The sequence below is a fragment of the Aspergillus costaricaensis genome (assembly GCF_003184835.1).
Source record: "Aspergillus costaricaensis CBS 115574 unplaced genomic scaffold BO79scaffold_1, whole genome shotgun sequence".
Lineage (NCBI taxonomy): Eukaryota > Fungi > Ascomycota > Eurotiomycetes > Eurotiales > Aspergillaceae > Aspergillus > Aspergillus costaricensis.
Genome location: NW_020291801.1, coordinates 2,133,796 through 2,154,872, shown reverse-complemented (window position 1 = coordinate 2,154,872; position 21,077 = coordinate 2,133,796). Strand labels below are relative to the sequence as shown.

Genomic DNA, 21,077 nt, shown 5'->3' with positions numbered 1-21,077 from the left:
TTTTTCGGGTTCGAGATTTAAGCGTCAAGTCCTCAGAGCTTTGTTCCTCTGCGGCTCGTCGCTATCGCCATTTGCTGCACGCTTGAGAGGATTGCTCTGGAGTGCGGCCCCGAACTGCTTGTCGAGCATGAAGGACAGGTTGTACAGGATCTCCTTTTCGCCGAGGCGGACCTGGATCGCCATCTTCTTGCGACGAACAGATCCTTCCACCGGGCCGGATGCTTCAAGCTGCGACAACTGGGCGAGGAGTTCCTGATCCTGGGGGATGGTAGTCGCATACTGAGCCTGGTTCAACTGCAGAGCCTTGGCAAAGATGGCGGCTTCCGCATCACCGAAGGATGGCTTGGGGGGCTTGTTCTTCGAGCGCTGCTTCTCCAACTGGTCGGACGGGAGCGACAGGGTCTTCAACAATAGCAAGAGCTCATCCGGAAGAATATCAGCCAACGGATCCTCAGGGGAAGAGGGCCTTGGGATGGTATAGCCGTCGTCAAGAAGTTCCAAGTCTTCGAGGAATTGAAGCTAACGTTAGGTCAGCATATGGTTTCCGGTGCCAGGTGGGTCTTATGTCAGTTGTTTACCGGAGGTTGGGTCTCAATATCGGCACTTCCAAGGCCAGCAGCCTGGCATATTTGGTCCAATGAGAGCTCGACAACGTCGTATTGGGCATAGTTGTCAGTCACGTAACCGTACCGTCTCAGAAGGTCAGAACGGGGGATCTCCCCATAGTCGTTGAAGATCTCCTCGCCCGATTTGATAGGCTTGATAGCCTTCATAACCAAGACTTCTTCTTCTTGGAAAAGACGAGCCTGAAAGGAAACCCTTAGTCAGCGATCATGTAGCAAGAATCGAAGATCAAACAGAACTCACATTGTTGCGATCGGCATCCGCATTGAGCAGATCGGCCAGAGGAACCATGCCCTTGGACGATTGCTCTTCTTCTTCATCGGTCAAGTAACCGTCTTCACCATCACGGTCACCCTCTTCATCTTCCGGTTTCTCGATGTCAAAAGCGTAGGCCATGATAAGCGATCCCATAGTATGTGCGAGGTGAAGGAGGGCCTGGGTCCCAGCGTCTCCATCGTAAGAGGCAACTCCGTCGATGGGAGGGAATAGGGCAGGATTTGCTCGCACGATAGGAGCAATGGACTCAAGAATGGATTCCTCGGCTCCCTGCTTCCCGATCTTCTCGACAATAGCGCTGCCCTGAAGCTCCTCAAGCTCGGAGGCGGACCAGAACATGAGGGTGTCAAAATTGCGAGGAAGAACCCGGAAGTATGAAGCCCACGCAGACTGATCGCCTTGAAGAAACTCATAGATCATGACAACCATGAGAGACAACCAAGGGCCAAGATCGTCGAGGTTCTGGGAGAGCAGGTTCTTCAAATTGGAATTCTGAACCGAGAGAACATGTGCGCGGGGGATGGTAAAAAGCTCTTCACCTTCGTCGAGATCGGACTGAGCCACTGGTAGAGTGACACGAGGACATCAGAGAGGGAGTCACTTCCAAGAAAAAACGGGTTTCATGAGACAAGCACGAGCGGGATAAAACCTCGTCTGGGATGGGAACCTACCGACACCTCGGCCAGCAGCGTGGGAGCGCAGATCTGCAATTTGGATCTTGGGGTTGATTTTGACGCCGGGCTTGCCAGCCAGCCAAGTGAGAAACTCATTTGACTGGTGCTGGAAGTTTCCCGGGTCGGGAAAATGGGTGGTGGAAGACATTTGGGGGGTTGATGGAGGAGAGATTGTGTGAATAGTGTCGACCTAAGAAAAAGGAAATTCGGCACCCCACACCCACTACTGTGTTAAGGACGGCTCAGGAGTGAAAGGAGCGGGAAGGATAGCAGTTTGACAGCCGAACAAAGAGAAGAAGATGCAGCTGCTGGGACAGCTAGCCAGGTGGTGAAAGAAAAGGGGAGGGTGTGGGAGGGTGAGAGATTGACGGGGGGGAAGTTGAGGGGATCAGGCGGTGCTCCTCCGGTAGTAAGTAAAGTAACTAATTAGTAGTAATTAGTTGGCAGGCAAACGGGCGTATGGAAAGTATGGTACAGTAACTGGTGTTCCAGCAAAATGACAGTCGGATAAACGCTGCGGCGGACCAAATCGGGCCAATCGATAACACGCCTGATAACCTTCCGAACCAGCACCGAATTTGCCCCTCCGCGACTGGCTCATGTCCGCGGTCTCGAAATTTTGACCAGCCTGTAACCACCCCTTCTGAGATATTGGGACCTTCTTTTTCCGTCATTGAGCCAGATACCCCCTGCACATCATGATTTCCATCGGTCTGGAGAGCTCCGCCAACAAATTGGGCGTGGGCATCATGGTGCATCCCGACGATGGCAAGCCCCCGCAGGTGCTGGCCAATGTTCGGCACACCTATGTCACCCCTCCCGGTGAAGGATTTCTCCCCAAGGACACCGCCCGTCATCACCGCGCCTGGGTTGTGAAACTGGTCAAGAAGGCTCTTCGCGAAGCTCAGATCTCCCCCAAGGATGTGGATTGCATTTGCTTCACTAAGGGCCCCGGCATGGGTGCCCCTCTTCAGAGCGCCGCCATTGCGGCCCGCATGTTGAGTCTACTATGGGGCAAGGAATTGGTGGGCGTGAATCACTGTGTTGGACGTATGTGTTATGCCTAGTACTTCACTGCTCTATTTATCTATCAGTCCCCGATCCTATCTGCACCGTGCGGGGAAACCCTTTGGCCCGTGTCATCCCTTGCTTAGCTTGACCTCCCTATTGCAACCATCGCTAACCATGCCTCGGCTGTATATATAGATATCGAAATGGGTCGATTGATTACCGGTGCACAAAATCCCGTCGTCCTCTATGTCTCCGGAGGAAACACCCAAGTCATCGCATACAGCTCCCAACGGTACCGCATCTTTGGCGAAACCTTGGATATTGCAGTAGGAAACTGCTTAGACCGCTTTGCGCGCACGCTGCGCATTTCCAACGACCCCGCCCCCGGATATAACATCGAACAATTAGCCAAGAAGGGTAGGAAACTGGTCGATCTACCGTACACGGTCAAGGGAATGGACATTTCCATGTCCGGTATCTTGGCGGCCATTGATGGACTGGCCGTGCAGTATGGCTTGGATGGAGATTGGAATGACGACGAGGATGTCGCTAACAATGCGTCTACATCGGACGATCTGGAGAACGCGAAGCCGACGCGCGCGGATCTATGCTTCTCGCTCCAGGAAACGGTTTACTCCATGTTGGTTGAGATCACAGAGCGCGCCATGGCACATGTCGGTTCGAAGGATGTCCTGATCGTCGGTGGAGTGGGCTGTAACGAGCGCCTGCAGGAAATGATGGGCATCATGGCTCGCGACCGCGGTGGTACCATTCATGCGACCGACGAGAGGTTCTGTATTGATAACGGCATCATGATCGCGCAGGCCGGATTACTGGCATATAAGTCCGGTAGCACAACACCCTTGAAGGATTCCACTTGTACTCAGCGCTTCCGGACAGACGATGTCTTTGTCAAATGGAGGGATTGATTTCTATTCTTGTTCCATTGGATGATGATGATTTAGATGAATGAGATGAATATAATCTATAGAGTCATGAGCAAAGGTTTCCGATAGTACGGGATTCGGCACCCGGAGTGCGTCCGTGCATCCAGACGAACTGGAGCAAGGGCTAGTATTGATTGGAGCCCGCTTGATCGCATTCTTTCTACCGAGTAACGATTGGCGCAGTTTGACTCAGTTGCCACGGACACAGATGACAGGTTGGGATTAAGAATATCAAGTCGGTTATGACTAGTTGTCCCTCCGACGGGTGGAAGCAAGCGTCAAGGGCGTACATCAAACACTCCTGGCTGACCGAAAGCAGCAACGCCTATGTAAAACAGCCGCGCATTTCAGCTGCAAGCAAGGTTGACAACAGGGGCTTAGCTATCGAAGATTTGTCGCTAGCCATGCATCGTTCCGAACACCAACAACAACAATGGTCTAATAGTGGCGCTTTCTGCACCGCAAATAGTCGGACATCGAGCAACCATAAGGACGTGAATCATACAAAGTGGCTTGAGCTTGGGTTCCGGCTATGTGCAACTCTGCAATGTCGAAAGATATACCCAAAGGAGATATCTGTTGTTATTTCTCCTGCTTCTGCGAGGGCCTTCAGTGTCTTATCCTCCATTTCGATGCCTTATCCTCCAGTTCGATGCGCAGATAGCATACGGTCGACATGCGGGGTGCTCGGCCCCGCTCTGGCAGCCAAAGTAATACAATCCCCTTCTGGCTAGAGATAAGGCACGAGGGACGTGCAGGGAACCTTATCCCATTGACAGGCTAACCTGTAATATCGTCTGTCGGCTTGTACAATATCGTTGTGACGTACTGCATACCGTTAATTCCCGTGGCTTCGTGACAAAGAGGTGCCATCTTACCTTCCGTTTGTATCTGGTCGTTACACTGGTGGCAAGCACACCATTTTTTATACTGCTAGTAGCGAGATGGTTTAGGACGGTGTGGTTAGGGTAGTTAAGAACACTGCTATCGTCCTTCATGGGTGTGGTGCCGTTCAAGATTGATTTGCCAAGGAACAGCGGAAGGCTCGGCGGTGTAGGCGCATCCCCAACGATATTCACAGCTTGCTGGTACTCAGGTGTTTCTTCCTCACGATCTAGATCAAGCAGAAATTGTGGGATAACACCACGGAAGTCACCCAACGGGATTTCCTCGGGCTCTTCTCTGTCTGACTGTTCCTCCACTGTGGACCCCACTTGATCATTCCCGACCGGTCCAGGAATGACCTGCGGAGGTCGAACGCCATCAGGGACCTTATCGCTTTCTCTCCGTGACCGGTTGACGTCATCAGCACTGATTTCAATGTAGTTGACGAGGTGATTTGTGAAATCGACTGCTGTGGGAAGATTATCTGAAGCGCGCATTTCACCATCGACAATAAATTTCAAATGGTGCGTGCCCGGACGGAGGTTCAATCTTGTGGACAAGACGCCGGGGTTGTTCTCACTGTTTATGCAGGGTTCCAGTTAGTTCTGATAACGTAAAATAGCCCAGATAACGAGCAATGCGACTGGACATAGGGGACAGCGGACGCGACAACATAACATACCTCCGATGTAAACGGAATTTCTTCTCCCAGTTCACAAACGTTCCCGTAACGTAGACCTTATCACCAGGAGCAGTCCATTCTATCAGGGTCGGCACAGCTCTTCCCACGCCGCTCGGAGTATAGGGTTGAAGTTCATCCAATGCCTCATCGTCATCGACCGTGGCGCCAGCTACGGCGGATTGTTTCGAATCGCGGTGTTCATCCAGCAGATGGTCGGGTGCAACCGATCCCATATACGAGTCCTCCGGACCAATAATGGGCGAACCGGGGGTGGCCGTGGCATCTCCAATGGGCAGGGGCATCCGCGGTGGGCGCTGAAGATGAACAGAGGCGCTGTAATAGGCATGGGGAGGAGGGCCAGAGGGTGCTACAGGGTCACGTTTTGCAGCCGCCCGGGATCCCGGAACTTGGACGGGGTTGGACGGATCAGGCGCAGGAATGTCTCTGGAGCGAGTATCTGGCTTCTTTGGAACCTGACGGTCTGGCCGATCTAGGTTCCGCGTCGGCAAATCTGTGACATTGCGGGATTGTAAACGCTGCTGGACGGAAGGCTGAACTTGGGAGGTCGGGAGGCCCGTTGCAGTTTCTCTGGTGGCGGAGGGGTCGGCTGCGGAGGCCTTGGTGGTGCCCGATGGTGTATGAATCGATGACCGGCGAGCTACTTTCTTGTCCCCCGCCGCGGCCGAGGGAGCCGACGGCGATTGGGCATCTCCGGCAGGGGGTTTGGAAGGATTGTTGCCCATCTGGAACAGGGAGCCGGTGGGAGGCGCTTGTAGGAAGGAAAGGAAACTGAGTCAGGCAGGTTAGATGCCTTGTTGAAGACAAGAGAGACGAGTTGTGAGTTCCGTGATCAGGGTTGGGATGCCAGCATCAGATGGTGTCGGGGTTTGGAAGGCGGAGGGGTAACGGAAAATAAAGAGGGAATCGGGGCGAAGGGAAAATATCGGGTGGACAAAGGCCTTCGGATGCAGATGGGATCTAGGAAATATGCTGACGATAATAGGAAAGGCGCCGGCTCAAGGATGGGATGGAAGAGGTATATAAACAGAGCAGCGGGCGAGGATCGAAGAGAAAGAATGCGATGGGCAGCCAAGTAAGAGTTGATGATGTCGATGTCGTCGACCCCGGACGGGCTAGTCCCATGGAGAAGTTCCCCTTAGGGTTTAGGGCTTCCCTCCTTGGTTTTCCCCGACGGCCGGTCGGCTGTCATCTCCGATGGTGACTTGGTATGTCAACTGTAGTATACTGCATCATCTTCGAGGGAATATGCGAGATATAATCACCGTGTTTGCTAATAATTTTAGCACATTTGAAATATTCAGGCAAGCCCATGGATGAAAGAGGAATGTTGATTACCCCATAGAATAAATACTAGGAGTACATACTTATAACGATAACAATCGATGAACCAAAACAAGTCATTCAACAATACCATTTCTGCCACCGCAGACCGCTTACCGGACAGGCAGCGCCATCATCCATCCAAGCATTATTTACTTCTGTATAGTTCACTCTACTGCTGTATCCCTTCCCATTGCACAACAAGGCCGTGTCATAAATTGCCTCAGCTGACGCACCTGGAATGCTCTATGTAACCAACCAGCTGCTTCTGGAACACTTTTAGCCACGCGAATGGATTGGGTTACCGCCTTGACAGCGAGCTCCGGTGCCGTGCTCTATGCTCTGGCTTACCTGGCTTCCTGGGTCTATGGGCTGTTCAGTGTACTAGCCTCGCCAATGTGGATCCTAGCCCATGCCATCCTCTATGTGCTCCTTTCTCCACTAAGGCTTCTAATCAAATTCGAGGTACGAATGGATAGATTCTCCATCCTTTCTAGCAAGTACTGGTCGCAACCCAAGGAATAAACACTTATGGTTTACCTAGGCCATTCTTAGCTACTTCACAGTAGCCGCATTGATGGGGGTTATCCTGGGAATATCAATTCATTATGCGTCGTCGGTTACTGTGGAGGCGGTTCATCAATGGTTTGGTTCACTGAAGTATGACCCAGCTCGCCCTAGGCGGAATAGTTTTCATGGACGTCTACTTGATAAAGTCAAAAGAGGGACTTCTCCGAGCGATTCCAACGCGTCCGACGAGAATATGCCGGAGTGATAGACCGACGCGAGGGATAGGCTCAACCCGATGAGAACCTGGCATCGTCTACACGATCCTCGAAGGGGAAGAAGCAGCAGCAGCAACCGGGCCGAGGAATGACGGAACGCTTTAAACTAAATCATGAGCATAGTAGTAGTGGGCATGTCAGCGGAAAGTGTAGTGATTACGTCTGTACTATATATTTTAGCATTAGCATGTGTTAGCTTATTTCACAGTAGACTATTACGCCTCTGAGCGGTTCGACCGAATGCATGACAGATAGTAGCGGAGGCAGACGGATCCTCGCTGGCGGACGGGGCTGGTAATCTCCGGAATAATTGACGCAATCAATCCGCGACAGTATGGATGGACCCTGCCGCTCATCCAATTCCCCACTGCAATTATACTTCCATGAGACTCAAAAGACAAAAAGACTCTCCCTCATCTTATCTTAATGAACTATTAGAATAGCCCCCAATTTCCACTATTTTAGTAGTAGTAGTAGTATTACTACTAGGGACAGTTGCTTGTTATTATTTACCCTAAACATTAATCATCTGTTCATTTAATTTGCTTTTCTTTCTTTTTTTTTTTTTTTTTTCCCGCCTCTTCTCACCGCAATACGAATTACTGGAGGGGAAAAATAAAGTATAAATATCAACTTAAACATTACATTGCAGCCCATTCTAACCATGGTCCACTCAGTAACACCGATGTCATCACTCCTGATTGTTTGTTTCGACTTGACATGAATCATACCCCTGCGACTATACTATCAATCTATAACTCAGGTCAAACTACCTTTTGAAAGTGGATTGCTTATCACCGAACATCGTGCTGTGGGTCTCTCGAACCATCAATCAACAAGAACAACCCCTCGGTCTCGAACGGACCATCCTGCAATCTGTCCAGGGTTCGCTTCGCTTGTTCATCTCCGTCCTTTAATCATTCCTTCTTCGCAAATTCCCCCGACACTCTTCTTTCCTATCCTTTAAATCTATTTTCAAAGGTACTCTGCAGCTCCTTCTTCTTCGACACGCATGTCTTCTCCATTCATCAGCCTCGTTACATTTCCTCTCGAGCCTTGCTGACGCCTCCCCGGACGCCTCCAATGCCTTTCCCCCTGCGCTAGCGGTGTCTTCTCCGATATAACGACTACGTCAGACTCTCCGTGCTATACTTTGCGATCCTAACGAGACCACGAAACCATTGACAGCCGTTGACATTCCTGTCGCAACATTCCAAACACAATGTTTCCCTCTCGAGCGTTCTTACGAGTGCGCTCCCTATTACTTGCGATATTCATCCTATTAACATTCGCTTGGTCCTATTCAAGATGGCGCAGCTATCCTCTGACCGAGCAAGCCCCATCCATACAAACACACCAAGCGACTCCTTCGAATAACAGACATACCGAAGGCCACATCCAATTCTGGCGTCAATTCCAGCCACTTCTAACCGCCCATGAGCCAAAATGCGAGCCACCTCTGAGATTAGGATCGGCGCCGTCAATTAGGTTCGAACAATCGAACCCAGAAGACCGCCCGGAGCTGCTGGACATGCTCCCTTTCGACGTGGATACGATGAAAAATGCGCACAGCGGCTTTGTTAATGCAATCAATACCAACCCGCCCCAGCTAAACTATACACAGAATACGCGAGGCTTGGTTTCCACCGCGGGGGGCTCCTACTTACCTGTGCTGGTGATCTCGCTTCGTATGCTTCGCAGAACGGGCTCAAAGTTACCCGTTGAAGTTTTCCTCGCAAATGAAGAAGAATATGAGGATCATATCTGCGAAGTGGTCCTGCCATCGCTGAACGCGCGATGTGTGCTTCTGTCGGAAATTCTCGACGCCGTCCCAGGCGATATGAAGGTCGAGAAATACCAGTTCAAGCTTCTCGCAATGCTGTTCTCGTCATTCGAAGAAATCCTCTTCTTAGACGCCGATGCGTTCCCGATTCACCCACCGGAAATGCTATTCGTCAATGGCCCCTTTCCCTCGAAGAACATGGTCACTTGGCCCGATTTCTGGGCATCCACCGTCTCGTCCTACTACTATGAAATTGCCTCTCAGCCGTACCCCGAGAACTCAGTCCGACAGTCCAGCGAATCCGGAGAGGTCCTCATCTCGAAGAAGACGCACATGAAGACCCTTCTTCTCAGCACCTACTATAACATGTGGGGTCCCGATTTCTATTACCCACTGCTTTCGCAAGGCGCCGCCGGAGAAGGCGATAAAGAAACCTTCGTCGCAGCCGCCATGACCCTCCAGGAACCATACTACCAGGTCTCGGAGCCAATTTGCGCCATCGGCCACGGCACACAGGGCGGTTTGGCCGGCTCCGCGATGGTGCAGTTCGACCCCATTGAAGACTACGCTCTGACGCAGAAGGGCGAGTGGCGAGTCCATGGCTCGAAGGCGCCTGCCCCCCGAGCATTCTTCATCCACGCCAACTTCCCCAAGTTCAACCCGGCCACTGTGTTCGACAAACAGGCCGTGAACCCGGCTTTCGCGGATGACGGGAGCTACACCCGCGCATGGACGATTCCCGACGAGGTGATCAAGGCCTTTGGCACTGATGTCGAGAAGCGCTTCTGGGACGAAATTCTGTGGACGGCATGCGAACTTGAGGATAAGTTCAGTACTTGGAAGGATAAAAAGGGCATCTGCAAGGGGGTGAAGAACTATTGGAATGCTATGTTCGGTATCGGGCATTCTCGTTGAGTTAGGGTCGGTCGATTTCCCGATTTCAGCCTTATTGGTGCTGGTCGCTCCGTGAGATGTGTAGGGAGTATCTATCATCACCTACCGATGTGCACGATCCCCACGAGACGATATCTTCGTGGGTATCGAGTTGGTGTCCGGGTTACTGTCAGAATGGAGCAACGGCACAACGAAGCACGCAGCGACGAAGACGATATTACTTCTATTACAGCTATAGGAGCGACATGTCTACGCCCATGTCTCATCAAGGAGACACGAACCACTGCAAGACACTTTGGACCAGCCTTGGATACCCCTCTATAAATACAACGACTGGCAATCTCAGGATTTCATCCTGGATAACATACACATATTCACAAATACCTCCTCACGCCATGTCATGCCATGCCATCAGCTTTGCTACTTATTTCATGTACCATATACCAATACCCATACACTACTATAAATACAACCCATTGATGTAAATCTCTATACATACAATCTAAGCTAATGATACAATTCCAGAGAAGAGAATAATACACCACCCCCACAACCCTTTAATAATACACTTACTCCCTCTCAATAGTCCCCGCAACCCGCGCCTTCCTAACCGCCTCCCTAAACATCTCCTTACACGGCACTCTAGATCCCAACCTCGCGCACAACAAAAACGCCCCACTCAACTTCCGATGCAAACTATACGTTTCCTCAGGCGGCGGAGTCAACCTCTCCCGAATCATAAGGGGAATCAACCCCCTCACGCGATCCGTAATAGTCTGGTTCCTAAAATCATACACATCGGGCGACGACTCCATGAACGGCTCCGCGATAGTAATAACAGAAGTAACGTGCGCATCGACCATCTCTTGACTCTCATGGCCCGTGAGATACCCTAATTCGCGGGACAAGTCCGCGCAGCGCTGACGATCGTTCTTCGCTGCCGCGATCAGCGTATGCACATACTTCGTGATGAATTCGTCGGGGTATTCGCGGGAGGCGCCGAAATCGAGTAATTCGAGCTTGTTCGTCTGGGCGTTGTAAAGGAAGTTCGTCCAGTTGGGGTCCGTCTGCATGTACTTGAATTCGGTGATTTCGCGAAGACAGAGACGGAGGATTTGGGTGCCGATCCAGTCGCGTTGGGATTGGGTGAAATTTTGGATTTTGGTGACGGCGATGCCGTTGAGGCGTTCCATTGTGAGGACTTGTTTGCCTGAGGCTTCGGGGATGATGGCGGGGATGTGGAAGACGGGGTCGTCGGCCAGGAGGGAACGGAAGTGCTCGCCGCAGGTGGCTTCGCGGTGGTAGTCGCATTCCCAGGCGAGTTCGGTGCGGGCGTTGGCGATGGTTTTGTCGAGGTAGAGGCCGCGTGGGAGGAGGCGGGAGGCGGTTAGGAGGATGGAGAGGTTGTTGAGGTCGGAGTCGATGGAGTCGGCGACGCCTGGGTATTGGATTTTGACGGCGACGGGTTGGCCCGTGGAGACGAGGACGGCGCCGTGCACTTGGCCGATGGAGGCGGCTGCCATGGGGATTTCGTCAAAGGAGGAGAAGAGGTCGCGCCAGTTGGGACCGAGGTTGTCGGTAAGGACTTTGTCGCGTTGCGAGGCGGGCATGTAGTCTGCGCGGTCTTGGACTCGTTGGAGGACCTCGTGGATGGAGTCGGGGAGCATTTTGCTGTCTGGGGTGATGTTAGAGGGGGAATTAAGTGATGGGGTAGATGGTGTGTACCTTGGATGCTCAGCATCTGCCCCAGCTTGAGGGCCGCTCCGCGCATCTTGGAGAGTTTGGCGACAAGACGTTCCATGTTTCCGGCGCTGAACATGAGGGATCCAGTGCTTTCGGACTGGCTTCCAGTGGCGCGTCGCAGGCTTTCACTGACGGCGCCAAATGCCATGGATGTGGCTAGGCCACCGTATTGCCATAGCCTGCCTAGTCGAGATGCTGGAACGCGAGACTCGATCATCTGGTACGTTGTCTGCTGCTTCATGGCTGCGGCAGTCTCAGGTTCCACCTGCGGGCACTTTATTAGATATAAACGTCCAATTGGCTGCGACTGCTTGCACTCACTGTTGTTGTTGACACAATGTCTTCCACGGCCTGGGCCTCTTCTTTCGACAGGGCCTCCTTCGCGATGGGTTTGGCGTCAGATGGAGGCACCGGGGTCTTTCCTTTGTATCTTAGATCCGCAGCAGCTTGACGAGACAGCATCCTAGCGACCTTGGGGCTGTGGAATATCTCCTTCATCATATCCTCCGAAATCTCCTCCTGTTGTTCCGTAGGCTGGATTGACGACGCCGGTTTCTCGGCACTGACGGGAGAGTGGAATACGTCCGCATTGATTTCAGTGTTGATGCCGGTTTGCGTGTCGCTGGAGGTCTTGGGTAGCTTAACCCTAGGAAGTCCAGACGAGCCGGGGGTCGTCTGTTTGGAGGGTTCATAGAAGACATCTTGCTGCTGGCTGACATCCAATTGACTGGCTCCGTAACCGGTATGTTCCGCCGTCGTTGAAGGTATCTGCGATTCTGCCTGTCGTTGTGCTTTCCTGGCCTCATCCGGCGAGAGATTCGTGTGCGTGGGGGACGAGCTCGGGGCACGGGGTGACGGTGCGGGTGCTGGTTGGGAGGGAGAAGGATCATCATTGAATCTCTTTGCTAAGGCTGCCGCAGCTTGTGCGGTCATACAGAGGCCATCCACCTGGCTCTTGATGCCCTTGGTGAGGGATGAAGTCCTGGTAAATAGGTCTAACTGGCGCTGCCGCACCTCGAGGTGCTTCACGGCCACGGACCTGGCGACATTGCAAAGTTGGATCGCGTCCAACAGACGCTTGCCCGACATAATTGATAAAGTAGCAGAGAAACCCGGGCTGGTCTCCAAACTACCGTCTTCGCATAATGATGGAAACTGAAGCAATTGGGGGAGCGTGAGAGCAAACCGGATAGCATCTCGAGCCTCGAAAAGCCGCGGTGGTTTTCTGCCGGGCGGTACCGCGCCCCGGAGAGGTCCGGAGGCAACTGATAAGGAAGACAGCCGACCGGATAAAACTAAGAATAGTATTTAAAGGCGAATGTTCCTCCCGCGGATCTCCCTTTCTTCATCACCGCCATGTACCGGCCGCCTTAACTTGTTTGGTGAGGGCAAATGACAGTGAAGACCAACGTGCAGGATATCGAGCAAGAGATCGTGGATCTCGAGGACCGTCTGCGCAATGCACGTGCTCGTCTAGCGTCGGCCTCTGCGTCGCACAAGGGCGGGGGTTCATATCTACCGGTACCGGAGGGTGTGTTTGCCCCCGCGGATGTCTTCCCCGTACACTTCTTCTCTTGCAACTGCAACTTCCACCACCTATCTACAAGATACTAACCGTCTATTCCTACGCTCTAGATGCTACGGGAATAGTGCCCAGCCATGCACTGCTTCTCCTCTCGGATTCAGCCCTTCCGTTGGGCTCGTTCGCCTACTCCAGCGGTCTCGAGTCCTATCTGGCGCACAACAAGCCCCTTCCTCGCTCGGTGACCCCAATTGCATCCTTCCAACGCTTCCTGAAGCTCTCGATCGCTTCTATGGCAAGTACTTCACTTCCATACGTTCTGGCAGGATACAGACGCCCAGAAGACTTGGAGACCCTGGACAATGACCTTGATGCGTCTACCCCCTGCATAGTTGCCCAGCGGGCGAGTCTCGCCCAAGGGCGGGCATTGCTCGGGGTCTGGGAACGCGCTTTCCGGAAAACGTATGCGTTCAACCCATTCCACGCTAACCCCAACGCTGCTGAGGCAGTAAAGGTGGTAGAGGAATTCTCCGACATACTGAAGACCTCGCTGGGTACTGACGAACTAGGCCCCAAAGGTCACTTTGCGCCTTTGTGGGGGGTGGTATGTCTGGCCATGGGCATGGACGCCCACCAGACTGCTTATGTCTTCATGTTGAACCATGCCAAGGCAGTCCTTAGCGCTGCTGTCCGTGCGTCCGTCATGGGCCCTTATCAGGCCCAGAACATCCTGGCCAGCAAAGGCTTGCAAAGCATGATCACTCAACGTATAGAGCGGGAGTGGGATACTCCCGTCGAAGATGCAGGACAAATCGTCCCACCTCTTGATCTCTGGGTGGGACGACATGAACTTCTATATAGTAGAATCTTCAACTCATAATGCATAGATCACCACGATAGCTCTCTCGATTCCTTTCTTTTGGGTCAAAGGTGACATTCCTGTATGAATATAGCTGCATTCATCATCTTTCTCTCTGCCGTGACTTCCTAGTTAATCCTACAACATGCACCGTATTGTCCCACCCAGGTGCCGCTCGAACACTGACGTGGGTATCCAAAAACAACTCCTCTGGACCGGAGGGTAATGAAAAGAGAAGGGGAAATAAAAGAAAATAAAAGAAAAGGAATAAAAGGCAGCAAAGAGAAACGAAGAGAAAGAGAAAATTAAAAGGAAACAAAAAGAAAAACCGGTAACCCGAAGACCAAACAACCCGGCCACTATGCAAAGAAAATATCCGATCAATAGGAACAGATTTAGATCGAACGCCGGCCCTCTGATATCCTGTCCTGCTAAACCACAGTAAAACACCGCACCATGAGCCTTTTTCCATGATTATGGAGCGCAATGGGTAAAAGAAAAATCAAGCCGTAATAAAGTGACGTAGGTGAGTGAAAGGGGGAAGGCGAGAAAGGCAAGAAGGGAAGGAAGAGACTATGATACACGAAGTTGAGGGTAGGAACCCAGGATGCTGGGTTCTGAGCAAATCACAGTGTGATATGCATGTAATCGTTGTTACCGAAGGACTTGTTGCAGTTGGGACACTTTCGAGACCGAGATGTGAGGCGCTCTTCCACGCATTCTTTACAGAACACGTGACCACAGGTCTTGATGGCCGTGTTCTTGAAGTTGCGGCGACACACAGTGCAGAGTGCCAGAGTCTGTAGGGCACGTTAGCGAGGATGATCCAATATGGCAAAATAAGGGTTAGAGATGGGATATAACTATACCCTCAGCATTTCATATTCGGACGAGGAGTTCCCGAGGCTCTTGTTCTTCCAGTTCTCCAGGCTCTTCTTGGTATCCGCCAGGGTCACCTTCAGACCTTCCACCTCCGTTTCCGCTTGGCGACAAGCACTCGAGGCGCTAGCCAATGTCGAGTCCTTGGAAGCTGACAGCGCCTTGAGTTCGGCTACCTGCCGGTTCAAGCCCTCAATTGTGATGTTTTTCTCTGTGACTTGCTGCTGGGCTGCGTAATTCTTGTTCATCATCGAATTGAGTGCTTCCTTAGTCTCGCTAACTTGCTTTTCCATGTTGGCCAGCAGAGAACGGGTGGCTGCCTCAGATTCCTTCAGCTGCGACACGATGTCCGAAGTTTTCGCATTTTGCATGCGCAGGGTGCGGACCTCCACATCCCTGGCCTCTTTGCTCTTCATTGCAGCGAAATATTTCTGATCGGCCTTGGACTTCTCCGCGATGAGCCGGGCAACCTTCTCCTCCAAGGCACTGAAATCGGTGACTTTCTGTGATGCCAATGACGAGTACTTCTTGCAGGCGACTTGCATCGAGGATAGTTCGGTATTGAGCATCGAAAACTGACGCTCCAGGTTGCTGAACTTAGCACGCAATTCTTCGATCGGGATCTCATCAACGCTTTTTGATGTGCTCTTCTCCTTATCTAATTCCATACGCAACCTTTGTACCTCGGACTCTAGCGCCGTAATCCGAGCCTGTCCAGCATCTGCAAGTTCTTGCACCTTTGTAGCCGCAGTTTTCTCCTGCTCTTGCGCAGCCTTCCGCATTTGCTGGTCCGCCAAAAGTTCGTCGCGCGCATTGCGTATCCGTGCCAGATCTGTTTCTGCCCGCATTAATTGCATCTCCTTCTCAGCGATCGCATTTTGTGCCTCTTCATCAACCTGATTGCGGTAGGCGGTTCGCTCCGATCGAAATTTTGCCGCTTCTTCTCGCAGTTGCACGTTGGTCGCTTCTAAGTGGTTGATCCGAGTAACAACGTCATCGTACTGGGATTTCAATTGCTTGAACAAGTCCGTGTGCGCGTAGTCATCGTCAGTAAGTCGTGAATGCTGCCGTCTCACGTTAGCACTGTTCGAGTCTAGCTGGTCCAACCGGGTGGGCGTACCTTGATGTTGAGATCCGTTATTTGAGTCAGTAATTTGGCATTTTCACTCTCCAGTTTCTGAAGCTGTTCTTTCTGCTTTTCGGACACGGCCACGAGTTTGCTGTGGGCTTCTTCCAGCGCAGGACTCCGCTCGCCGCTAGGGGTCGCGCCGTTGGACGCGGAAGGCTCTTCCTTGGGTGCAGACGCACTATCGCCGCCGGGGCGTTGGGCTCCTAGAATGTACTGCTTCTCTAATTTGGCAACCGTCAAGCTCCTTGCACGATCGAGCTTTTTCTCGGCTACCATGTACCGTAAAGAGGCTTCTTCGAGACTTTCTTCAAGTTGCTGTTTTTCAGATAGAGCTTTCTCTAATTCTGCGATGGTGGCTTTTTCCTCAGCAAGCTTCTTGGCGAGTTGAGTCTGTAACTCTGAAGCCTCGGGTGAGGTCCTGGGAGATTTGGATAGTAAGCTAGAGATGACCTGGCGGATATCCTCCGAACGGGACTTTAAGTGCTTCTCGAATTTGTCGACATCATCGAATAGTAGGCTGCTTTGGAAAGCCGGGCGTTCTGGGATTTTGTTTAGCGTTTCCATGTAAACCAAAAGCCGGCATGAGTGGGACCCACCCTTGGCATCCTCTTCGGCAGCGCCCATGAGCAATTTGACCTCGTCGACCAACTGTCGACTCGTCAGACAATCTGCACCGGATGAGCAAAATACAACGATCTACTCACTTGCTTATACCAGGTATCTATGATACGGAGATGGTCATTGTGGTAGGCGGTGGCTTTGGACATCTCCTTCAGCTTGGCCTCGAGCGACACCTTCTCACGTTTGTACTCCTGCATCTGGCGCCATATTGCGTCTTTTTGGAAACGCTGCGACGAAAAGACGTCAGTATGTCACCTGGAGGGTAGCGGTAGAGTCGACTATGGCGTTCCAATCCTGTCTAGGGGAACCCTTGGGATAAGTTGGCACCCACGTGGGCAGATCGGGGACTTACCTCCAGGTCATCTTTCCAGGGCATATCAGCGTCGGGATGGGGTTTGCTACCACCATTGACCGAAGTCGCTTGCTTTTTCAACGGTGGAGCAGAATCATTATGGTCGTAGGCAGCGGCTCTCTTCCGGTCTTCCATCATGACAAAACCGGAATCGGAAGATGCGACGGGGGATGCTTCGGCGGCCGGCATCAGTGGCTAAAGAGGCATACGTCAGAAGAGGCCGTCACCACTGAGCAGCAACGGGCCGAAAGCAGGGACCGTAACAATCTCCGACCGTGAAAGACGTGACGGTGGGTGGTTGTTGTGGAAGAAAAGGCGGGTGGAAGGGGGGAAGCGAGGAAGAGGTGGAAGAGGGGGATGGAGAGGGAATGAGTTGAGATAAGCAAAGACTCCCAGGCAGAGAGAAGCCAGGAGGATTTTCGGCCTGCCAGTTTAGCGTCCCTTCGCGCCTCCCACGTGACCGCGCCCACTTTCCCCAGGAGTTCAGGTTCAGGTTCAGCTCTTTCCGCCCGCCAATCTAGACTTTTTGCTGGTTTATTACTCTCTCTCTCGGTCCCTTCTTCTACCTACTACCACCACCACCAACTAAACCACCATCACTTCATCATCATTGTTCCCCCGCCCTACTATCTCTCCTTGCTCATTTCATCCCTTCCTTACCTTTCGCTTCAGCGATGACCAGCATGCAGAATGAAGTCCTTTTCCAGTTCGGCCATTAGTACGTTCCTTTGTCCCCTCTTCCCGTGTCCCGTCCCGCCTTCTATACATTCAACTGCTAATCATGCCTCCTCTACAGATAAGTCGGGCAAGAAGTTTGCCCCCAAGGCGCCCGCTCGCCGTCCTCCAGCCTCCGCTCCCCCCAGAAGACCTAGTGTAGCCTCCCAGCCATCTGCCTCTCAGACTCCCCAACCGCCGACAGAGACAGCAACTCCCGAACCCGGTCCACCGGCCTTCGCTGTTCAGGCCTCCGTTCCTACTGCACCTTCAATCCCGGAGGAGCCAGCAGTCTCTCCTAAGGAGAATGTCGTCGTACCTCAGTCTGCGACAGCCATTCCAATCCCCCGTCCCAAGCGCAAGGCTTCGGTGTCTGCAGTCTCCCCGGGAACCATAGAACAGATCTCAACCCCTCCTCAACCTACCCCGCCTACACCTACCGCGCCAGAACCCCAAGTTGAGCAGACACAGGCGACTGTGTGCGATACTGCGGCTGCTGTTCCCGAGACACAGATATCCCGCCCCGATAATGACGCGACAGTGATTCGTCCATCCAAACGTCCCAAGACCACCGGAGAATCCATCGCCATCACCACCGATGCTGTCTCCACCGTTTCCGCTCCTTCCGCTGCTGCTGCTGCTGCTCCTCCTCATCCTGCTACGACTACGCGCACCACTGAATCAATTGCGATAGACGCCAACCCCCAACTTGTTACCCCTCCAGCAACGCAGGCGGCACTCACTGATAGCGAAGGGACTACAGATGCGCGCCCTAGAACTGACTCGCAGGTTACTGTTGCCGAACAAGGTCGAAAGCCAACGAGGACTAGACGGAAATCAGTGAAGGATGTCAATGGGGAAAATGCGACAAAGAAGAAGGAAAGAAAGCCTCGAACACGCAAGAAGCGCGAGCCAACCCCCGAAGGCGCCGAATCTGTCGAGATCGCCCCCGCAATGGTCAAGATGTCGGAGCTGTGCAAGGATTTGCGCACGGGTAAAATGTCCAAGCGTGAGACTGAGCTGCGCAACATGGAACAGGCTGAGCAGGAGCGTAAGCAAAAAGCCCAGCAGGAAGGCGATACTGAGGCACCGGTGAAAGAGAATGTGAACGACGCGTCTCCCGCGGGCGACCAGGATGAGAACCCAGACAACAAGGCCCAAGCTGGACCAGTGATGAGGATTGTTAACGGAGAGATTGTGCTCGACACTGCTTCATTGCAGGTGGATCGCCATGCCGACGCCGCGAGGAATGCTGGGGACCTCGAGGATGTTATCGAAAACTCGTTTACTCGAAAAATCAACCAGGCAACATACGGAAAACGATCCAAGACCGAATCCTGGGACGAGGAGATGACCGATCTTTTTTATCGGGGCTTGCGCATGTTTGGTACGGATTTCATGATGATCAGCAAGTTGTTCCCGGGCCGTTCCCGGCGCCAGATCAAGCTCAAGTTCAACAACGAAGAACGTCGTGACCCCCAGCGGATTAAAGAAACACTGTTGGGCCCGCGGGAGACCATTGACATCAGTACCTACTCGGAGATGACCAACACAGTCTATGATGACCCCAGGTTGATTCAACAAGAGTTGGACGAGGAGCGGAAGCGGATTGAGGCTCAGCACGCTAAAGAGAAGGAAGCGCAGGAAGAGATGCTTCGTAATCCTGACGGTGCGGCTGGTGGTGCCGACGGCACTCCAGCCAACGACATGCCTGTCAAAGCGAAGCGGAACAACAGGAAACAAGCCATGAAGGCCATGGCCGGTGGCACTGAAGAAGTTTTGGGCACCATTGATGATATACCTTGAGTACACAGGATCGATAAATTTATTTTAACGGCCGATTTCAATACCATGCGGGGATACAGGTGTTTTCTTGGCGTTGCAGACCAGACCAGTTATACTGCCTGGCGCAGGAGTTTACTTGGGTTTCTGTTCGTCTTTCTTTTGCCCCCCGGTGATGATGAATGTCTGTTTGTTTACTCTATTTGCTTACTACACCGTGGTCGGCTGAAGTAGTGGTAATTATCCGATGATTTGGTCCTACGTGTATCTTAGTGGTCGGCCATTACAACGAGAATATCAAAAGAACCAAAGGCTTATAGCTAGCACACTCTGCTCCTTCTAGCTATTACCTGCGGCGTGTTGAGCCAAACCCGGTACTTGAGGTGCTGCTGGAGAATTGCGGAGTGCGCGATCCTGAGCTACCCTCCCCAGGGTCATCATATCTTCTGGACGAGGAAGGCCGGGTCCAAGTAGATGACGAACTAGACCGATTCCCAGCGCTTCTTCTTCCCAGCGCATAACCAGCCGCCCCACCACCCATGGCACCCGTCCAAAACCCAGGTCTCCAACGCTCGCTAGGGTCCGAAGAAGGAGTATAAGGGGGCGGCGAGGCTGAGTACGGAGGCGGAGGCCCATCATCCCCATAACCACCACCACCTCCTCCCCCACCACGGCGTCGTCGCTGTGGCCGATTCGCCCCCGACCCACAGCACTCGTTGATGAATGCTGCCAGAATGAACACAAAAACCGCGATCATAAACCCAAAGAAGATCACTTTGCCTACGGGGCCAAGCTCATCACTCGAAGAGCTCGATCTCTCATTGCGCAAGTGTCCAAACTTCTCCTCCCCCGCTTCCGTCAGCAGTAGGCGATACTCGACTCCACAGCTCCCTTTCAATATCCACTTGTCGTCGGCATTCCGGTATCCTTCACAGATTACGTCTGTAGCTCCGAGCTTGAATTCCTGTGGGAGCGACGCAGTGCAGGTCCATTGGACGTCTTCTTCGTGGTAGTCGTAGCCTTCGTTTGTGCATCGCATCGTGTCGATCTCGTACATATTGCAGATGCGCTTGGATGGGCCGGTGCATTTTAGCTGCGGGATTGGAGATACTCGTCTGGAGGTGGTGAGACGGTTTCCGCGGAGGGTGAGTGACCGGACGCGCGAGAGGAGGATGGCGTCTTTGCCTGGGGGTCGGTCGGAGAGAGCGGTGTGTGGGAAGAGGAGGAGGGAGAGGAGGAGCTGTTGGATGAGTAGATTGTACATTGTGGGAGGTGTCTTGTGAATGGGTAGCTTTGGTGTGTGTGTCAGTGGAGAGTGAGCATGAGCATGCTGCCGACGATGGATGCGGCGTCTAGATAGATGGCATACAAGCAATGGTTAAGGCGATGTGGTATCAGTACAATATGGTGGTTTGTGAGCTGGATCAGATTTCCCTCGGTAGTTAGTTCCAGATCAAATATGGGATTCCGGAACGTGCAAGTGTTTCAACGTGTCCTCCCCAGACAACCAGCTTGAGGGGCGGTTCTTGCATCCGATCTGGATTGTGTTGGACCCGCGGTGGAGGAGGGATCGA

At 52.6% G+C, this 21,077-nt stretch overlaps 11 protein-coding genes across 11 annotated transcripts; 6 read left to right on the top strand and 5 right to left on the bottom strand.

Annotated features, from left to right (window-relative positions):
• Positions 1–24: 24 nt before the first annotated feature.
• On the bottom strand, positions 25–1,722 carry BO79DRAFT_249917 (ribosomal lysine N-methyltransferase; the record flags this gene model as incomplete). The annotated part of the gene is made up of 4 exons (XM_025685790.1): positions 25–519; positions 579–806; positions 868–1,463; positions 1,572–1,722. 4 exons carry the CDS (start codon positions 1,720–1,722, stop codon positions 25–27), a joined length of 1,470 nt encoding a protein of 489 aa, XP_025545554.1.
• A 462-nt stretch (positions 1,723–2,184) lies between these two features.
• Positions 2,185–3,527, top strand: kae1 (O-sialoglycoprotein endopeptidase). Its single transcript, XM_025681953.1, has 2 exons — positions 2,185–2,624; positions 2,781–3,527. The coding sequence occupies exons 1-2, from the start codon at positions 2,273–2,275 to the stop codon at positions 3,512–3,514; spliced, it is 1,086 nt and encodes a 361-aa protein (XP_025545553.1). The 5' UTR covers positions 2,185–2,272; the 3' UTR covers positions 3,515–3,527.
• A 117-nt stretch (positions 3,528–3,644) lies between these two features.
• Positions 3,645–4,360, top strand: BO79DRAFT_4953 (uncharacterized protein). The gene has a single exon (XM_025689336.1). The coding sequence runs from the start codon at positions 3,775–3,777 to the stop codon at positions 4,264–4,266; it is 492 nt and encodes a 163-aa protein (XP_025545552.1). The 5' UTR covers positions 3,645–3,774; the 3' UTR covers positions 4,267–4,360.
• On the bottom strand, positions 4,290–5,953 carry BO79DRAFT_4947 (putative Snf1 kinase complex beta-subunit Gal83). The gene is made up of 3 exons (XM_025689334.1): positions 5,100–5,953; positions 4,411–4,996; positions 4,290–4,360 (listed from the first exon to the last, which is right to left on the bottom strand). Exons 1-3 carry the CDS (start codon positions 5,840–5,842, stop codon positions 4,313–4,315), a joined length of 1,377 nt encoding a protein of 458 aa, XP_025545551.1. The 5' UTR covers positions 5,843–5,953; the 3' UTR covers positions 4,290–4,312.
• Positions 5,954–6,731: 778 nt separating this feature from the next.
• BO79DRAFT_283952 (uncharacterized protein) lies at positions 6,732–7,320 on the top strand (the record flags this gene model as incomplete). The annotated part of the gene is made up of 2 exons (XM_025688197.1): positions 6,732–6,905; positions 6,985–7,320. The coding sequence occupies 2 exons, from the start codon at positions 6,732–6,734 to the stop codon at positions 7,213–7,215; spliced, it is 405 nt and encodes a 134-aa protein (XP_025545550.1). The 3' UTR covers positions 7,216–7,320.
• Positions 7,321–8,447: 1,127 nt separating this feature from the next.
• Positions 8,448–9,932, top strand: BO79DRAFT_242067 (alpha-mannosyltransferase; the record flags this gene model as incomplete). The annotated part of the gene is made up of 1 exon (XM_025685181.1): positions 8,448–9,932. The coding sequence occupies one exon, from the start codon at positions 8,448–8,450 to the stop codon at positions 9,921–9,923; it is 1,476 nt and encodes a 491-aa protein (XP_025545549.1). The 3' UTR covers positions 9,924–9,932.
• A 482-nt stretch (positions 9,933–10,414) lies between these two features.
• BO79DRAFT_185527 (protein kinase COQ8) lies at positions 10,415–12,793 on the bottom strand. The gene is made up of 3 exons (XM_025680406.1): positions 11,967–12,793; positions 11,628–11,910; positions 10,415–11,577 (listed from the first exon to the last, which is right to left on the bottom strand). The coding sequence occupies exons 1-3, from the start codon at positions 12,732–12,734 to the stop codon at positions 10,472–10,474; spliced, it is 2,157 nt and encodes a 718-aa protein (XP_025545548.1). The 5' UTR covers positions 12,735–12,793; the 3' UTR covers positions 10,415–10,471.
• Positions 12,794–13,003: 210 nt separating this feature from the next.
• BO79DRAFT_206341 (urease accessory protein UreF) lies at positions 13,004–14,089 on the top strand. The gene is made up of 2 exons (XM_025681952.1): positions 13,004–13,176; positions 13,281–14,089. The coding sequence occupies exons 1-2, from the start codon at positions 13,038–13,040 to the stop codon at positions 14,045–14,047; spliced, it is 906 nt and encodes a 301-aa protein (XP_025545547.1). The 5' UTR covers positions 13,004–13,037; the 3' UTR covers positions 14,048–14,089.
• A 244-nt stretch (positions 14,090–14,333) lies between these two features.
• BO79DRAFT_4922 (E3 ubiquitin-protein ligase BRE1) lies at positions 14,334–17,364 on the bottom strand. Its single transcript, XM_025689330.1, has 6 exons — positions 17,008–17,364; positions 16,739–16,882; positions 16,631–16,682; positions 16,026–16,573; positions 14,896–15,969; positions 14,334–14,826 (listed from the first exon to the last, which is right to left on the bottom strand). The coding sequence occupies exons 1-6, from the start codon at positions 17,194–17,196 to the stop codon at positions 14,653–14,655; spliced, it is 2,181 nt and encodes a 726-aa protein (XP_025545546.1). The 5' UTR covers positions 17,197–17,364; the 3' UTR covers positions 14,334–14,652.
• A 233-nt stretch (positions 17,365–17,597) lies between these two features.
• BO79DRAFT_163756 (transcription factor TFIIIB subunit BDP1) lies at positions 17,598–19,854 on the top strand. The gene is made up of 2 exons (XM_025679155.1): positions 17,598–17,725; positions 17,804–19,854. Exons 1-2 carry the CDS (start codon positions 17,698–17,700, stop codon positions 19,525–19,527), a joined length of 1,752 nt encoding a protein of 583 aa, XP_025545545.1. The 5' UTR covers positions 17,598–17,697; the 3' UTR covers positions 19,528–19,854.
• On the bottom strand, positions 19,836–21,051 carry BO79DRAFT_234345 (DUF1183 domain protein). The gene has a single exon (XM_025684364.1). It carries the CDS (start codon positions 20,765–20,767, stop codon positions 19,850–19,852), a length of 918 nt encoding a protein of 305 aa, XP_025545544.1. The 5' UTR covers positions 20,768–21,051; the 3' UTR covers positions 19,836–19,849.
• Positions 21,052–21,077: the final 26 nt, after the last annotated feature.

Coding starts and splice junctions, on each gene's coding strand:
- kae1 (XM_025681953.1), top strand. CDS start 2,273: ATGATTTCCATCGGTCTGGAGAGCTCCGCCAACAAATTGGGCGTGGGC. Junction 2,625..2,780: donor CGTGAATCACTGTGTTGGAC/GTATGTGTTATG, acceptor CTGTATATATAG/ATATCGAAATGGGTCGATTG.
- BO79DRAFT_4953 (XM_025689336.1), top strand. CDS start 3,775: ATGACTAGTTGTCCCTCCGACGGGTGGAAGCAAGCGTCAAGGGCGTAC.
- BO79DRAFT_4947 (XM_025689334.1), bottom strand. CDS start 5,842: ATGGGCAACAATCCTTCCAAACCCCCTGCCGGAGATGCCCAATCGCCG. Junction 4,997..5,099: donor AAATTCCGTTTACATCGGAG/GTATGTTATGTT, acceptor CTGCATAAACAG/TGAGAACAACCCCGGCGTCT. Junction 4,361..4,410: donor CGACCAGATACAAACGGAAG/GTAAGATGGCAC, acceptor AACGGTATGCAG/TACGTCACAACGATATTGTA.
- BO79DRAFT_185527 (XM_025680406.1), bottom strand. CDS start 12,734: ATGTCGGGCAAGCGTCTGTTGGACGCGATCCAACTTTGCAATGTCGCC. Junction 11,911..11,966: donor ACATTGTGTCAACAACAACA/GTGAGTGCAAGC, acceptor AAGTGCCCGCAG/GTGGAACCTGAGACTGCCGC. Junction 11,578..11,627: donor GCAGATGCTGAGCATCCAAG/GTACACACCATC, acceptor ACATCACCCCAG/ACAGCAAAATGCTCCCCGAC.
- BO79DRAFT_206341 (XM_025681952.1), top strand. CDS start 13,038: ATGACAGTGAAGACCAACGTGCAGGATATCGAGCAAGAGATCGTGGAT. Junction 13,177..13,280: donor ATATCTACCGGTACCGGAGG/GTGTGTTTGCCC, acceptor CCTACGCTCTAG/ATGCTACGGGAATAGTGCCC.
- BO79DRAFT_4922 (XM_025689330.1), bottom strand. CDS start 17,196: ATGCCGGCCGCCGAAGCATCCCCCGTCGCATCTTCCGATTCCGGTTTT. Junction 15,970..16,025: donor TAACGGATCTCAACATCAAG/GTACGCCCACCC, acceptor GTGAGACGGCAG/CATTCACGACTTACTGACGA. Junction 14,827..14,895: donor CCGAATATGAAATGCTGAGG/GTATAGTTATAT, acceptor CGTGCCCTACAG/ACTCTGGCACTCTGCACTGT.
- BO79DRAFT_163756 (XM_025679155.1), top strand. CDS start 17,698: ATGAAGTCCTTTTCCAGTTCGGCCATTA. Junction 17,726..17,803: donor CTTTTCCAGTTCGGCCATTA/GTACGTTCCTTT, acceptor CCTCCTCTACAG/ATAAGTCGGGCAAGAAGTTT.
- BO79DRAFT_234345 (XM_025684364.1), bottom strand. CDS start 20,767: ATGTACAATCTACTCATCCAACAGCTCCTCCTCTCCCTCCTCCTCTTC.